Source organism: Lissotriton helveticus, chromosome 1_1, assembly GCF_964261635.1.
Source record: "Lissotriton helveticus chromosome 1_1, aLisHel1.1, whole genome shotgun sequence".
In the NCBI taxonomy this organism is placed as follows: domain Eukaryota; kingdom Metazoa; phylum Chordata; class Amphibia; order Caudata; family Salamandridae; genus Lissotriton; species Lissotriton helveticus.
In genome coordinates this window covers 140,703,915-140,721,179 of record NC_136057.1, presented here as the reverse complement: position 1 = coordinate 140,721,179, position 17,265 = coordinate 140,703,915, and the positions used below count along the sequence as shown (strand labels likewise).

The window sequence follows — 17,265 nt, the reverse complement described above, 5'->3', positions numbered from 1 at the left end:
CTGAGAAGTATGGAGACTGTGCACTGTCAATATGAATCCAACCCCACCACCCCGCATTACAATACTTGAACTTTGTCTGACCGGCCTTCTCGTCCATGCTTTGTAGTATCGTCTTCCCTCCCTTCTTTTCTTTATGTTTCTCCTTCGCTACCTTATTTTCTTATCCCTCTTTCTTCTCTCTCTTTCTTATAGATTAGTATTGTTATTGGTGCATGTATCGCAATCAACATATATATCTCAATACGGGTCCATGCTGGCCTTGCATGTCACTGTACTCGCAGTTATTTTTTAGTACTTGATTTATACCAATAATAAAAATTGCTACAAAAAAACAAAAATCAACACACTCATCAGCAAAGCCTGCTGGCCTTCAGCTTGTTTGAGTGCACACGCTACCAGAATCTATGAAGTGTGTCATCAGTGAACATGTAGTGCATGCAGCCTGGCTTTGCTTTTTTGCACACGCACCGTGCCCCACCATATGTACTAAACATGCACTATTGTCGTATGCTTCGGGATTACCACAGTAGTGCAGAGCAGCACTACCATACACATGCACTAAAAATGTGTACGCAGCTTTCAAAAGTGTGTGTTACCTGATTTATTAAGACATAGCAAACATCAAAGTCAGAAAATCTGGGTTAAATGTGCTATGGTTTGTAGCATCTACAGTGAGCCCGCAGGAGAGAACAGAGAAGGCTACCGTTGTACAGTAGTCCCTCATACAGATCAATTCATACAGACGGTGGAAGGATACACTCAAACAGCCAATAGCACTAGGTAACAGAAAGACACTCCACTGGGCTGAGCCCAGACATGAAAGACAGTCTCCAGCCAACAGCTGTAAGTAGCTAGTCAAGTAAACCAACGTCTGAAAGGGGCAGACCCAAACTAAACTCGATTTATATTGCTAGAGCTATGCTTGACAGTTCTGCTGTTTAAAACCCAGCACAGTTCTAAACAAGTTCTGAAAAAGCTAAGAAGTCTGGCCTTTTTGCTTTGCCAATGCTGGTTTTCATTGCTTTTGCAAAACGTCATTGTTGAAAGATGTGCCCAGCCACTCGTCAATATGTAAAAATTAAATTACCTTAATGCAAAAATATTTTTTGGGCTAAAAAAAAAAAAAAACACTCCGCCATTGAAGCCTCAAGCGGAACTACTTTGTGTGCGCATGCGCACCTTGTGAGGGCAGACTGCTGAAACTCCCAGTGAACATATCCAGTCTCGATCCGCTCGATCCACCGCCCCCTGCTGTAGTGAGCAGTGAATGACAACAGCAGACCAATGGAGAGGGAGGGCTGACTGAAGACCATTGTAAGTATGTTATTTACAATTTTAGTAAAAATGAAATAAGTCTTGGCTTAATGCCACACCTAAAATCACCCATTCATTGGGGGAAAGTCTCAGATCATGTAAAGACAGCGTTGTCAGGCATTAGGTCTAAAAAAACTGCAAGTTATTGATACATCTTTAAAACTGCATTAGAATAATTCAGCTAAATAGACCTTAAGGTTACAACAAAAAGCAAAATGTGTGTATCAGAGACATGGGCGCAAAAGGGAGGAAGAAAAGACAATCTTTGCAGAGGCAAGAAGGGAAACAGACTGGGTGGGCGTCAGCTTCTGAGACAGAAAGGGGGAGAAACAGGGGCGGAGACGGCATCAGAAAGAGGAAGAACACAAAAGCACTGGACATGCACACAGGAGGCAGGAGGAGAAAGGAGACAGTGCTTGTTCATCAGAGACCAGAGGAAAAACAGAGCTGCGCGTCAGAAAGGCAAAGAGAGAGGCCTTTGCCTGCAAAAAAAAATAATTCATTGGAGAACAAAACAAACGCACACGGCAGGTTAACGAGGCAGAGAGAAGAAAAAAAAGCACAGGATGAAAAAAAAAAACATTCTCTCGCATAACCTACGTCATTGTTTAAAGATTTTGCAGATTGCGCTAAATCACCCGAGTAAAGCTGCGCACGAGGGCGCAGCTCGGGTTAAAGATTCACCAGAGATACTGGTCGAAGAAGCAAACAGATTCCTTGAACCGGCACACCTGTTTCACAGGATGGGCTGTGCTCAAACCGGTGCTCTGCAGGCACAGATGCATGACAGGATGAGGGAAGACATGATGCATCGTTCAAACATGCAGAAACAACACCGGGCTCCGCCTCAACAGAAGCAGGGCCACACATTAGTAGGCATGTCAGAGTTTGAGGGGCTCGGGGCATGCATTGCATGCGGGGCCCCACATAGCACAAGCACCGTTGCAAGTTAAAACATACATGTATATACTCTGCTTTCATAATGCACGGCAGCGCCAGCATCTGGCGCCATCTGGTGGTGTGACATGCTAGCTACATCATCATTCATTAATCGGGCAAGCCTGCTTCATAAACCAAGAGCGTGCCACCCTCCTCCCATGCTGCCCGGCGCATCAGAGACAGGAGGAGTGAGAAGACACAGGCCCCAAGACACAGGACCTGAGCATCAGAGACAAGAGGATTGAGAAGACACTGGACCCAAGACACAGGACCTGAGCATCAGAGACAAGAGGATTGAGAAGACACTGGACCCAAGACACAGGACCTGAGCATCAGAGACCGGAGAAGTAAGATGACCGGGGGTTGTGCACCAAAGACAATAGAAGTAAGAAGACCCAAGACACAGGACCTGGGCATCAAAGACAAAAGGAGGAAGAAGACACAGGACCCGAGAATTAGAGACAAGAGGAGTAAGAAGAAACAGGACCTGAGCATCAGACAAGAGGAGGAAGAAGACACAAGACACAGGACCCGAGCATCAGACAAGAGGAGGAAGAAGACACAAGACACAGGACCTGAGCATCAGACAAGAGGAGTAAGAAGACAAGGGACCTGAACATCAGAGACAAGAGGAGTAAGAAGAAACAGGACCCAAGACAGTAGACCTGAGTATCAGAGAAAAGAGGAGTAAGAAGACACAGGACCTGAGCATCAGAGACTGAAGGAGTAAGAAGACATGAGACCTGAGCATCAGAGACAAGAGTAAGAAGACATGAGACTTGAGCATCAGAGACAGGATGGAGTAAGAAGACATGAGACCTGAGCATCAGACAAGAGGAGGAAGAAGACACAAGACACAGGACCTGAGCATCAGAGACAGGAGGAGTAAGAAGACATGAGACCTGAGCATCAGAGACTGAAGAAGTAAGAAGACATGAGACCTGAGCATCAGAGACAAGAGGAGTAAGAAGACATGAGACTTGAGCATCAGACACAGGAGGAGTTAGAAGACATGAGACCTGAGCATCAGACAAGAGGAGGAAGAAGACACAAGACACAGGACCTGAGCATCAGACAAGAGGAGTAAGAAGACACAGGACAAAAGACAGTGGACCTGAGCATCAGAGACAGGAGGAGTAAGAAGACATGAGACCTGAGCATCAGAGAGAGGAGGAGTAAGAAGACATGAGACCTGAGCATCAGAGACAGGAGGAGTAAGAAGACATGAGACCTGAGCATCAGAGAGAGGAGGAGTAAGAAGACACAGGACCTGAGCATCAGAGACAGAAGGAGTAAGAAGACATGAGACCTGAGCATCAGAGACAGGGGGAGTAAGAAGACATGAGACCTGAGCATCAGAGACAGGGGGAGTAAGAAGACATGAGACCTGAGCATCAGAGACAGGAGGAGTAAGAAGACAGGAGACCTGAGCATCAGAGACAGGAGGAGTAAGAAGACATGAGACCTGAGCATCAGAGACAGGAGGAGTAAGAAGACATGAGACCGGAGCATCAGAGAGAGGAGGAGTAAGAAGACATGAGACCTGAGCATCAGAGACAGGAGGAGTAAGAAGACATGAGACCTGAGCATCAGAGACAGGAGGAGTAAGAAGACATGAGACCTGAGCATCAGAGACAGGAGGAGTAAGAAGACAGGAGACCTGAGCATCAGAGACAGGAGGAGTAAGAAGACATGAGACCTGAGCATCAGAGACAGGAGGAGTAAGAAGACATGAGACCTGAGCATCAGAGAGAGGAGGAGTAAGAAGACATGAGACCTGAGCATCAGAGACAGGAGGAGTAAGAAGACATGAGACCGGAGCATCAGAGAGAGGAGGAGTAAGAAGACACAGGACCTGAGCATCAGAGACAGAAGGAGTAAGAAGACATGAGACCTGAGCATCAGAGAGAGGAGGAGTAAGAAGACATGAGACCTGAGCATCAGAGACAGGAGGAGTAAGAAGACAGGAGACCTGAGCATCAGAGACAGGAGGAGTAAGAAGACATGAGACCTGAGCATCAGAGAGAGGAGGAGTAAGAAGACATGAGACCTGAGCATCAGAGACAGGAGGAGTAAGAAGACAGGAGACCTGAGCCTCAGCGACAGGAGGAGTAAGAAGACATGAGACCTGAGCATCAGAGACAGGAGGAGTAAGAAGACATGAGACCTGAGCATCAGAGAGAGGAGGAGTAAGAAGACACAGGACCTGAGCATCAGAGACAGAAGGAGTAAGAAGACATGAGACCTGAGCATCAGAGACAGAAGGAGTAAGAAGACATGAGACCTGAGCATCAGAGACAGAAGGAGTAAGAAGACATGAGACCCGGACATCAGAGACAGAAGGAGTAAGAAGACATGAGACCCGAGCATCAGAGACAGGAGGAGTAAGAAGACATGAGACCTGAGCATCAGACAAGAGGAGGAAGAAGACACAAGACACAGGACCTGAGCATCGGACAAGAGGAGTAAAAAGACACAGGACAAAAGACAGTGGACCTGAGCATCAGAGACAGGAGGAGTAAGAAGACATGAGACTTGAGCATCAGAGACAGGAGGAGTAAGAAGACATGAGACTTGAGCATCAGAGACAGGAGGAGTTAGAAGACACAGGACCTGAGCATCGGACAAGAGGAGTAAAAAGACACAGGACAAAAGACAGTGGACCTGAGCATCAGAGACAGGAGGAGTAAGAAGACATGAGACCTGAGCATCAGAGACAGGAGGAGTAAGAAGACACAGGACCTGAGCATCAGATACAGAAGGAGTAAGAAGACATGAGACCTGAGCATCAGCGACAGGAGGAGTAAGAAGACACAGGACAAAAGACAGTGAACCTGAGCATCAGAGACAAGAGGATTAAGAAGACACAGGACCTGAGCATCAGCGACAGAAGGAGTAAGAAGGAACTGAACCAGAGCATCAGAGACAAGGAGTAAGAAGACACAGGATCTGAGTATCAGAGACAGAAGGAGTAAGACACTGGACCTGAGCATCAGCGACAGAAGGAGTAAGAAGGCACTGAACAGGAGCATCAGAGACAAGGAGTAAGAAGACACAGGACCTGAGTATCAGAGACAAAAGGAGTAAGAAGACACTGGACCTGAACATCAGAGGCAAGAGGAATAAAGAGGCCCAGTACCTGAGCATCAGTGACAGGAGAAGTGAAAAGACACAGGACCTGAGCATCAGAGACAGAAGGAGTAAGAAGACATGAGACCTGAGCATCAGAGACTAGAGGAGTAAGACAAGACCCATGACACAGGCTCTGAGCACCAAGAACAAGAGCACTAAGAAGACACGTGGCCCAAGCACCAAGAACAAGAGCAGCAAGAAGACACAGGACCCGAGCATCAGAGACAGGAGGAGTAAGACGACACAGGACCCGAGCAGTAAGACGACACAGGACCCGAGCAGTAAGAAGACACAGGACCCGAGCAGTAAGAAGACACAGGACCCGAGCAGTAAGAAGACACAGGACCCGAGCAGTAAGAAGACACAGGACCCGAGCAGTAAGAAGACACAGGACCCGAGCAGTAAGAAGACACAGGACCCGAGCAGTAAGAAGACACAGGACCCGAGCAGTAAGAAGACACAGGACCCGAGCAGTAAGAAGACACAGGACCCGAGCAGTAAGACGACACAGGACCCGAGCAGTAAGACGACACAGGACCCGAGCAGTAAGACGACACAGGACCCGAGCAGTAAGACGACACAGGAACCGAGCAGTAAGACGACACAGGAACCGAGCAGTAAGACGGCACAGGAACCGAGCAGTAAGACGGCACAGGAACCGAGCAGTAAGACGGCACAGGAACCGAGCAGTAAGACGACACAGGAACCGAGCAGTAAGAAGACACAGGACCCGAGCACCAAGAACAAGAGCAGTAAGAAGACACAGGACCTGCACATCAGAGACAGGAGGAGTAAGAAGATACAGGACTGGAGCATCAGAGACAGCAGGAGTAAGAAGACACAGGACCGGAGCAAAGACATTAGGAGAGATGTAGGTTTCAGCATCAAAGACAAGAGGAGAAAGAATACTGGGACTTTGCATCCAAGAAAGAAGACACAACCTGAACTCCGAGACAGGAGGCAACAGACCCAGGCCTTTAAGCATCATGAGCTGAGCAACAGAGACAAGAGGAGGAAGAAGTCACAGGACCAAAGACATAGGACCTGAGCATCAGATACCGGAAAAGTAAGATGACAGGGGGTTGTGCACCGAAGACAATAGGAGTAAGAAGACACAGGACCTGGGCATCAAAGACAACAAGCATTTGCAATGCAATAGGTCTCGCATTAGGAAAGTTTGAGCTATTGGTCTTGTAAACGCCAAATTTTTTATTTATGTGTTGGTTTTGAAAATAGCGAAACTAATAGCTTTGTCATTTCCAATGCAAATACTTATAACTTTTGTAAATGTGACACTTATAGCAGAAGAGAGAAGCATTACAACATTTACCCTTATGATGTGTCCCTCTGGAATACATAATGCAAGCGCATTGGCTTTGTTAATGTTTGAAATATTTTTAAATTGCTGTGCACCTCTTAGTATCGACCCGTTTGCAGATTCAGGAAATCTTTCTAAACAGCCTCTTGTGAAGACGGGAACTTAGCTACACTGCACACGCCCCGCCAAAACATTTTTGGAATGGTTACTTAGGAAGGGTTTAATCGGAAGGACATTACTGACCGTTACATCGTGACAGGTATTGATACAGTGATAGGGGGAGAATTTTTTCACCCGGGAGAATTCTTTCACCCGGGAATTACCAATACCACAGGCATTGGTAATTCCCAGTAGCAAAATTCTGTTCAGTTATCAGTTGGAGGGCTGGGCAAAGGGAATATCTGGGAAGGCCATTATTTGCATGCTGAATTCATCCTTTTCTCCAGGAAAAAAACGGGACCTTTTTCCCATTAACATTAACATTTCATCAGGGTTTGCCTTGCGAAATATGAACTTGGGATGCTCCCAGTGCGCGTGCTTTCTGGGCTAACACATTGGGATTACCGTCATACGTTTAATAAGAGCCTAAATTAAAACGGCGACTGACTCTTCCAGCACCAAGGAATCCTTTAGTCGGTCCCGGTGCCCCTGCCTGTCCTTTCATCCCACCAGCAATGTCTGCCTGTATGATTCTTGCCTGTGTTTGCACGTGTTGTCTGTCTGTCACACACAGGTAAGAGTGCTGTCTATGTGTGTCTTTGTGTACAGTTGTGCATTTACGTGCTTTCTTGGTGTGTAAATAGTGATTTTATGTGTTGTCTGTAATGGTGCCTTTTCTTGTTGTCTTTGTGTGCATGCATGTATGCCTATATGTAAACCTTTTGTGAGGGAATGCCTGACGCCTGTTGGACAGTGTGCATGGATACCTGTTGGCATTTTGATTAGCGTATGCACAATGCAGGTGCGTTATATATGGTCTTTCTCCATCCCTCGGACTCTTTACCTGTCCCAGTCCTTTTTTGGGTGTTTTTAAAGACAGCGCTAGGCGGTCTAGAAGCACATTTCCTGGTGCTCTCCTGACATACATCACTGTGCCTTCCTGGTACACAACACACCCTGTGTTCCCTTGATGCCTGCTGCCCACACGTTCTATATTCCTCTGTACGTCTCCCTTTGTCTGCAACAGGCCGAGGTTATTTTGGGCTGCGTCTTCGCCCACGTTTATGTGTCACTGCCCTGTGTTCAAGAGTGTGCAAGGGGGTGTGTTGGTCTCTTTACAACATAAGCACACAAGTCGGGTATTGGGTACGTTTGCAACACTGCAAAGTCGTCGTCCGCGACAACAGGAAACAGGAAGTAGGAGGGCGGGAGCCTACCCCGCCTCCAACGGAGGAGCCGCGTTTGAAGCACCGGAGCTGGCAGGAGCCTACCCTGCGGGTGCCGAAGGAGGGAAGAAGAGTCCTGCTGCCGGGCCCTGCAGCTGAGGAGAGCCGCCGCAGGAATGAAGCCGGTGAGTGGGTTGCTGAGCGGGGCGGGGGGGTTTAGCATGTGTGCGCGCGATGTGTGCGCGCGCGCGCGAGTGCGGGGGGGGGCGGTCTGTGTATGTGTGTGTGCGTGCGTGTGTGTATGTGTCTGGAGTGCGTGTGTGTGACTGTGGGGGAGGGGGGTGTGTGTGAGCGAGTGTCTGTGCCGTGTGCCTGTATGTGTGTGCCTGCGTGTGCATGCGCTCGCCTGTGTGTGCGCATGCAGAGGGGTGGGGGTGGGGGCTGCCTATATGTAAAGCGCTCTGATACCTGATTCGGTTAGAGGCTGGAAAAAAAAAAAATGGCTGAGTTACTCTGCGCATGCGCGGGTGAGACGCGCGCTGCCGCGGTGAAAACTGCGAAGGAAACGCTCGTGCACATTGGTGTCCACATTCCCATTAACGGGCAACAATAGTTGTCGAGACAGACACTCTCAATGCTCACGCATTGAGAGTACGTCTGCTCGACCTAAAAAGGAGGAAGAAGACACAGGACCAAAGACACAGGACCGGAGCATCAGAGACGTGAGGAGGAAGAAGAAACAGGACCCAAGACACAGGACCTGAGCATCAGAGGCAAGAGGAGGAAATAGACACAGGACCTGAGCATCAGACACAAGAGGAGGAAGAAGTAACAGGACCCAAGAAACAGAACCCGAGCATCAGAGACAAGAGGAGGAAAAAGACACAGGACCTAAGCATCAGAGACAAGAGGAGGAAAAATACACAGGACCTGAGCATCAGAGAAAGGAGGAGGAAGAAGACACACCACCAAAGACACAGGACCTGAGCATCAGAGACAAGAGGAGTAAGAAGGCGCACAGGACCTGAGCATCAGAAACAAGAGGAGTAAGACACAGGACTTGAGCATCAGAGACAAGAGGATTAAGAAGACATGGTACCTGAGCATCAGAGACAAGAGGATTAAGAAGACATGGTACCTGAGCATCAGAGGCAAGAGGGATAAGAAGGCCCAGTACCTGAGCATCAGTGGCAGGAGAAGTGAAAAGACACAGGACCTGAGCATCAGAGACAAAAGGAGTAAGAAGACACGGGACCTGAGCATCAGAGAGACAGAAGGAGTAAGAAGACATGAGACCTGAGCATCAGAGACTAGAGGAGTAAGACAAGACCCATGACCCATGACACGGGGTCTGAGCACCAAGATCATGAGCACTAAGAAGACAAGGGGACCAAGCACCAAGAACAAGAGAAGTAAGAAGACGCAGGACCCGAGCATCATAGACAGGAGGAGTAAGGAGACACAGGACCTGAGCACCAAGAACACACAGGACCTGAACATCAGAGACAAGAGTAGTAAGAAGACACAGGACCCGAGCACCAAGAACAAGAGCAGTAAGAAGACATAGGACAAGAGAAATAAAAAGAAACAGGACCCGAGCAGTAAGAACAAGAGTAGTAAGAAGACACAGGACCCGAGCACCAAGAACAAGAGTAGTAAGAAGACATAGGACCCGAGCAGTAAGAAGACACAGGACCCGAGCACCAAGAACAAGAGCTGTAAGAAGACACAGGACCCGAACAAGAGAAGTAAGAAGACACAGGACCCGAGCAGTAAGAACAAGAGTAGTAAGAAGACATAGGACCCGAGCAGTAAGAAGACACAGGACCCGAGCACCAAGAACAAGAGCTGTAAGAAGACACAGGACCCGAGCAGTAAGAAGACACAGGACCCGAGCACCAAGAACAAGAGCAGTAAGAAGACATAGAACAAGAGAAGTAAGAAGACACAGGACCCGAGCAGTAAGAACAAGAGTAGTAAGAAGACATAGGACCCGAGCATCAGAGACAGGAGGAGTAAGAAGAGACAGGACCCGAGCACCAAGAACAAGAGCTGTAAGAAGACACAGGACCCGAGCATCAGAGACAGGAGGAGTAAGAAGACACAGGACCCGAGCACCAAGAAGAAGAGCAGTAAGAAGACACAGGACCCGAGCACCAAGAAGAAGAGCAGTAAGAAGACACAGGACAAGAGAAGTAAGAAGACACAGGACCCGAGCACCAAGAAGAAGAGCAGTAAGAATACACTGGACCTGCGCATCAGAGACAGGAGGAGTAGTCAAGTCAAGAATCTTTATTCGGGGATTAAAAAACACCATAAAAGAGATATATATATATATATATATATACACACACACACATATATATATATACATATACATATGCCTGCTTATTCCAAACTGACAAACAAGTCCCTCAGCTTTGGAACGCGATAGAAAGAAGGAACGAAAGACCCAAGATGCAGGTGAGTTTTTTATTGTTCGCACCTCGTCAGCATAACGTTTCGGCCTACACGGAGGCCTTTGTCACATGACAAGAGAAGTAAGAAGACACAGGACCCGAGCACCAAGAACAAGAGCAGTAAGAATACACTGGGCCTGCGCATCAGAGACAGGAGGAGTAGTCAAGTCAAGAATCTTTATTCGGTGATTAAAAAACACCATAAAAGCACATATATATATATATATATATATATATATATATATATATATATATATATATACACACACACATATACACACACATAAATCCCAACCATTTCCAGAGAGCCCCTGGCGAGGAAGGAGACTCAGGCCTGTATATATACATACACACAATTTAAAACCTAAATATATATTATTTAGATCCCGACTCATAATTATACAAATGGGTTAAAAGGTTTTACATGGTGCATGATCAGGCCAACCCTCTTGTTTTCCTTAATCTTAATGAGACCTTTAAAAAATTCATGACACTGAATAATGTACGGGGGTCATTCGCTCTTTGCAAAAAGAGCAGCGCCGTTTTAGCATGTCTCAACTTGGCTTGTTTTAAAATACCCACCAGAAAGCTGCGCCTCGGAGCAGCGTAAAAGGGACACAGAAGTACAAAGTGAAGGGTGTCCTGCGGAGACCTATTGTCGCAGCCGCAGGCACCCTTCTGCTCAACTGATAATGTAAAACCTGGTGGGACAGCTAATAAGTTAGGTAAAAGGTTAAGCCTATAGCGAGACATTAAAAACCTCTCCTGAGCATTATACATAACATAGAGGTACGGTTCCATACCCAGGAGGAGGAGTAAGAAGACACAGGACCGGAGCATCGACACATTAAAAGAGATGTAGGTTTCAGCATCAAAGACAAGAGGAGAAAGAATACTGGGACTTTGCATCCATGAAAGAAGATACAATCTGAACTCCGAGGCACACAGAGAGAGGGCTGCCCATGGCTGTCCATGCACACAGAGAGGGGGGTCCATGCACACAGAGAGAGGGCTGTCCATGCACACAGAGAGAGGGCTGTCCATGCACACAGAGAGGGGGCTGCCCATGGATGTCCGTGCACACAGAGAGACGGGCCTGTCCGTGCACACAGAGAGAGAGAGGGGCTGTCCATGCACACAGAGAGAGGGCTGCCCATGCACACAGAGAGAGGGGGGGCCTGTCCATGCACACAGAGAGAGAGAGGGGCTGTCCATGCACACAGAGAGAGAGAGGGGCTGTCCATGCACACAGAGAGAGGGCTGCCCATGCACACAGAGAGAGGGGGGGCCTGTCCATGCACACAGAGAGAGGGGGGGCCTGTCCATGCACACAGAGAGAGGGGGCCTGTCCATGCACACAGAGAGAGGGGGCCTGTCCATGCACACAGAGAGAGAGAGGGGGCCTGTCCATGCACACAGAGAGAGAGAGGGGGCCTGTCCATGCACACAGAGAGAGAGAGGGGGCCTGTCCATGCACACAGAGAGAGAGAGGGGGCCTGTCCATGCACACAGAGAGAGAGAGGGGGCCTGTCCATGCACACAGAGAGAGAGAGAGGGGCTGTCCATGCACACAGAGAGAGAGGGGGGCTGTCCATGCACACAGAGAGAGAGAGGGGCTGTCCATGCACACAGAGAGAGAGAGGGGCTGTCCATGCACACAGAGAGAGAGAGGGGCTGTCCATGCACACAGAGAGAGAGAGGGGCTGTCCATGCACACAGAGAGAGGGCTGCCCATGAACACAGAGAGAGAGCTGCCCATGGCTGTCCATGCACACAGAGAGAGGGCTGCCCATGGCTGTCCATGCACACAGAGAGAGGGCTGTCCATGCACACACAGAGAGAGGGGGCTGTCCATGCACACACAGAGAGAGGGGGATGTCCATGCACACACAGAGAGAGGGGGATGTCCATGCACACACAGAGAGAGGGGGGATGTCCATGCACACACAGAGAGAGGGGGATGTCCATGCACACACAGAGAGAGGGGGGATGTCCATGCACACACAGAGAGAGGGGGATGTCCATGCACACACAGAGAGAGGGGGATGTCCATGCACACACAGAGAGAGGGGGATGTCCATGCACACACAGAGAGAGGGGGATGTCCATGCACACACAGAGAGAGGGGGATGTCCATGCACACACAGAGAGAGGGGGATGTCCATGCACACACAGAGAGAGCTGCCCATGGCTGTCCATGCACACAGAGAGAGAGGGGGATGTCCATGCACACACAGAGAGAGCTGCCCATGGCTGTCCATGCACACAGAGAGGGGGATGTCCATGCACACACAGAGAGAGGGGGATGTCCATGCACACACAGAGAGAGGGGGATGTCCATGCACACACAGAGAGAGGGGGATGTCCATGCACACACAGAGAGAGGGGGATGTCCATGCACACACAGAGAGAGGGGGATGTCCATGCACACACAGAGAGAGGGGGATGTCCATGCACACACAGAGAGAGCTGCCCATGGCTGTCCATGCACACACAGAGAGAGCTGCCCATGGCTGTCCATGCACACACAGAGAGAGGGGGCTGTCCATGCACACACAGAGAGAGGGGGATGTCCATGCACACAGAGAGAGGGCTGCCCATGAACACAGAGAGAGGGCTGCCCATGGCTGTCCATGCACACAGAGAGAGGGGCTGTCCATGCACACAGGCAGGGTCCCCTCGGCCTCACCTGGGCTCCGGCAGCACGATCTTCTTGCTGGCCCTGGCCGCCGGGGTGCTCTTGCTCTTCTCCATGGCCATCAGGTAGCTGACATCTGCTAGCACTGCCTCCAGGTCGGCCATCTTGGCTGTCTGCTCGCCTCTCCTCCTTACTCACAGCCGCCACCCCCCTGGGTCTCCCCAGAGCCCCTCCTGGGTGCTGCTGCTCAGGGCCCGAGGCTCATCCGGGGCTCGGCTCCCCCGCAGGGGTGGGCTGGGGGTCCTGCTAGCCCCCCCGCAGGGGTGGGCTGGGGGTCCTGCTAGCCCCCCTGGGGCTGCTGCTGCACAGGTGTTCAGCAGGTGTTAGCTCCCTGCAGGGGTGGGGGGCTGTGCACAATCCTGGGGGCCCCCGTTCCGACCTCCTCCTGGTTGCTGCTTGTAGTGACTAGAAGCTCTGCAGAGTGCTGGGGGGCCCTCAGGCCCCTGGTGTGGTGGTGCTCAGGTGCACACTTGGGGCAGCTCCCGCCGGGGGGGGGGGGTGCTGCTTCGCCCGAGTGCCCACTCAGGCCCCTTGCTGCTGCTCAGATCCAGGTGCCCCCTAGAGGCCGGCTTCCTTCCAGGGGGGGGGGGGGGCTCTCTCAGGCCCCTGTTCTGCTGGTGGTGGTGCTCAGAGCCAGGTGCACGCTGAAGGGGGTCTCTGCTCAGACTGGGAGGCCCCTCTGATCCCTTGTGCACTGGGCCCCCTGGGGTCACTCCCTCGGGGGTGGGGGACCTGCTGAGTCCTGGGTGTTCCTCTGACCCCTTGTGTGCTGGTGCACACTGGGAGGGGGTCCGGATCAGCCTGGGCGCCCCCTCAGGCCTCTTGTCTGCTGGTGGTGCGCTCTCTCAGGCCTCTCGTCTGCTAGTGGTGCTGCTCAGAGCCTGGTGCACAGTGGTGGGGGTCGTGCTCAGCCCCGAGGGTCCTTGTCTGCTGGTGCTGCTGCTCAGGTGCACACTGGGGGGCGCTGCTCAGTCCTGGGTGTCCCTCAGGCCCCTTCTGCTGGTGTTGCTGCTCAGACTCAGGTGCACACCGGTGGGGGTCCCCTGCTCTTCTCGTGCTGCTGCTCAGGTGCACACCGGGCAGGGTGTGGTGTGGGGGGTCCTGCTCAGGGCCCCCGGGGCAGGACGCAGGGGCTGCAGCCAGGGCGGGGGCTCCCTGGGGGTGAAGATGGCTCCAGCCTGCAGGAAGCCAGCCTGCCTCCCTCTTCCTCTTTGCAGCTCGCTCTGTGTGAGGAAGAGGAGGGTGGGGAGAGAAGGAGGAGGAGGGTGGGAGGGCTCTCACTCACAGGCGGAGGCTCCCTCTTAAAGGGGCCGCGCAGCCTCCCGGCCGGGCCAGGGCCCCCCTGCTGGCAGCGGCGGAGGAGGGGGCAGAGATAGAGGCGCAACAATGACACCCAGCACTTACTGCGAGGGAAAGTGGGGAGGGGCATGATCTGAGGGGGGGGGCATGATCTGAGGGGGGGGCATGATCTGCAGGGGGGGCATGATCTGCAGGGGGGGCATGATCTGCGGGGGGGGCAAATAGAGGAAGAGGCGGCTGCAGCAACAACAGAGGGAGAAAGTGACACAAAGATACTGAGCACAAAACTGGGGACAAAAGATGGAGGGGGAGGGGGCGAAAACAAAGAGGGGGGATCCGGGGGATGGGGGGGGGTGAGAGCGGGACACAACGACAAGGGGGCGCACTCACAAACTGTGTAAAAACATACAATAAAAATAATAAAAGACTGCAAAATCGTGGGTGCAAATTAGAGGGGAAACACAGAGACAGTGGGGGGAGCAGCTGGGGAACAAAAGAGGAGGGGGGAGATAACAGAAGGAGGCAGAGGGGAGACAGCAAGGGGGCGGAGAGGCAGGGTCACAAAAGATGGGTCCGAGTCACATACGGGGGGGGCATGGGGAGGTCAGAATACGAAACAATACAGTAATTATTGTTCTCGTTGCGTAGCACTCTTGTAGCGCCCAGTGTGCAATTCTGGCATCAGGGCGCCTTTCGTGCTGGGAGGTCTGTCTGGCGACATATTGGTGTAAGGTGGCGTCACGTATGATCAAGCATGTGCTTCTCATGCAGAAATGGTATCTCACATTCCCCAAGGGTGTTTTCAAACAGTGCACTCTAGGCGCAACGGGCCAGTCATAGCGCTTACAATTTGACAGATTTTAAAGAGCTCCTTAGGGGGTTTAGTACTAAACAAATGGGCACTACTGTGATATGTTGCGTAATAAATGGTTTTGGGGCCTTTGATGGCGCACAGTCGTGTCCCCTCCCTGGGTGCCCGGATGCGTGGTCCTGACATCCGGGCTTTTGATGTTGTCCCAGCCTTGCTCTAATCTGCTGTGTGCCTAGAAGCCCGGGCCTTTCCCCTCACACATGTGTCACGTAACGTCTTGGACCGGGAGGGGCGCATCGTTGTGACCTGACCCTCTTTTCTCGGTCACTGTCGTGGAGGCAGTGTTGAATTTGTAAAACAAACAAACATTTACAATGCAATGGTTTCGCCTTTGGAAAAGTTAGAGTTGTTGGCATTGTAAATGACAACATTTGTATTTATGTGTTGGTTTTGAAAACAGATAAATAAATGGCATTGTCATTTACATTGCCATTAGCTTAATCTCTCGCAAATGTGAGACCTATTGCATTTGCACCCACACACACACACAGAGCCACACACACACACACACAAAGGCACACACACACACAGAGCCAGCCGCACACACAGAGCCAACCGCACACACACACACACAACCAGCCACGCGCACACAGAGCCAGCCACGCACACACAGAGCCAGCCGCGCACACACAGAGCCAGCCGCGCACACACAGAGCCAGCCGCGCACACACAGAGCCAGCCGCACACACACACACAGCCAGCTGCGCACACACACACACACACCCAGCTGCACACACACACACACACAGCCAGCTGCACACACACACACAGCCAGCCGCACGCAAACACACAGCCAGCCAGCCGCACACACACACAGCCAGCCAGCCGCACACACACACAGAGCCAGCCAGCCACACACACACACACACACAGCCAGCCGCACACACACACACAGAGAGCCAGCTAGCCGCACACACACACACAGAGCCAGCCGCACACACACACAGAGCCAGCCGCACACACACACACACACAGAGCCAGCCGCACACACACACACAGAGCCAGCCGCACACACACACAGAGCCAGCCGCGCACACACACACAGAGCCAGCCGCACACACACACACAGAGCCAGCCGCACACACACACACACACAGAGCCAGCCGCACACACACACACAGAGCCAGCCGCACACACACACACACAGCCAGCCGCACACACACACACACACACAGAGCCAGCCGCACACACACACACAGAGCCAGCCGCACACACACACACGAAGCCAGCCGCACACACACACACAGAGCCAGCAGCACACACACAGAGCCAGCCAAGGCTGCAAAGAAGATAAAAAGTAACTGGGTAATATAAAGGAGGTACAGGAATATGAGTAGTAGAGGTTGAAAGCACATGAAGAGGTCTGGCAACAGGTTATGAGGTAAAAAGGCTGAGTGGGTGTTAAGGAATGGGTGGGATCTGCAGAGTGGGAATGAAAGTTGTCAGTGATGGAAGAAAGGAGCCCAGGCTGGGGTTCAGGATGAAGGGAAGAATAGCAAGCGACACAGAAGGCAAGGAGCAGCATTAGCACTCCATGTGACCTCACACTGATTTTGGTAATAACAACCGTTTTTACAAGTCTTTGGGTCATTACTATATAACATATACAAATATAAAAACGCATACATAAATAAATGACGGAGAAAGCGCCGTCTAAGACGTTATACGCTGTTTAATGTGTTTCAATGTTTACTTCATGTAACAGTCTGGCAGAGATTCCTCCGGCGCGCGGGAGATATATGGACCGGCCCGAGGTAGTGACTAACAGTAAAACTCCGGGCATCCTCACTTTTAAAAATTCAGAGTGATTTGTTGGCGCAAGGACGGGGAGGTAAATCACTGCCCCCCACCCGCTCCGTGGAGCAGGTCTTCGAGGGGACGGCGCCCGGCAGATCCGTGCTCGGAGTTAA

General features: G+C 51.3%; 1 protein-coding gene across 1 annotated transcript in view; it reads right to left on the bottom strand.

Moving 5' to 3' along the window:
- Window positions 1-14,414, bottom strand: part of GRK2 (G protein-coupled receptor kinase 2) — a 264,477-nt gene extending 250,063 nt beyond the window's left edge. The window contains exon 1 of the mRNA XM_078657665.1: window positions 13,177-14,414. Coding sequence (XP_078513791.1) covers window positions 13,177-13,289 — 113 coding nt within the window. The 5' untranslated portion in view covers window positions 13,290-14,414. The remainder of the gene's footprint in view (window positions 1-13,176) is intronic.
- Window positions 14,415-17,265: the final 2,851 nt, after the last annotated feature.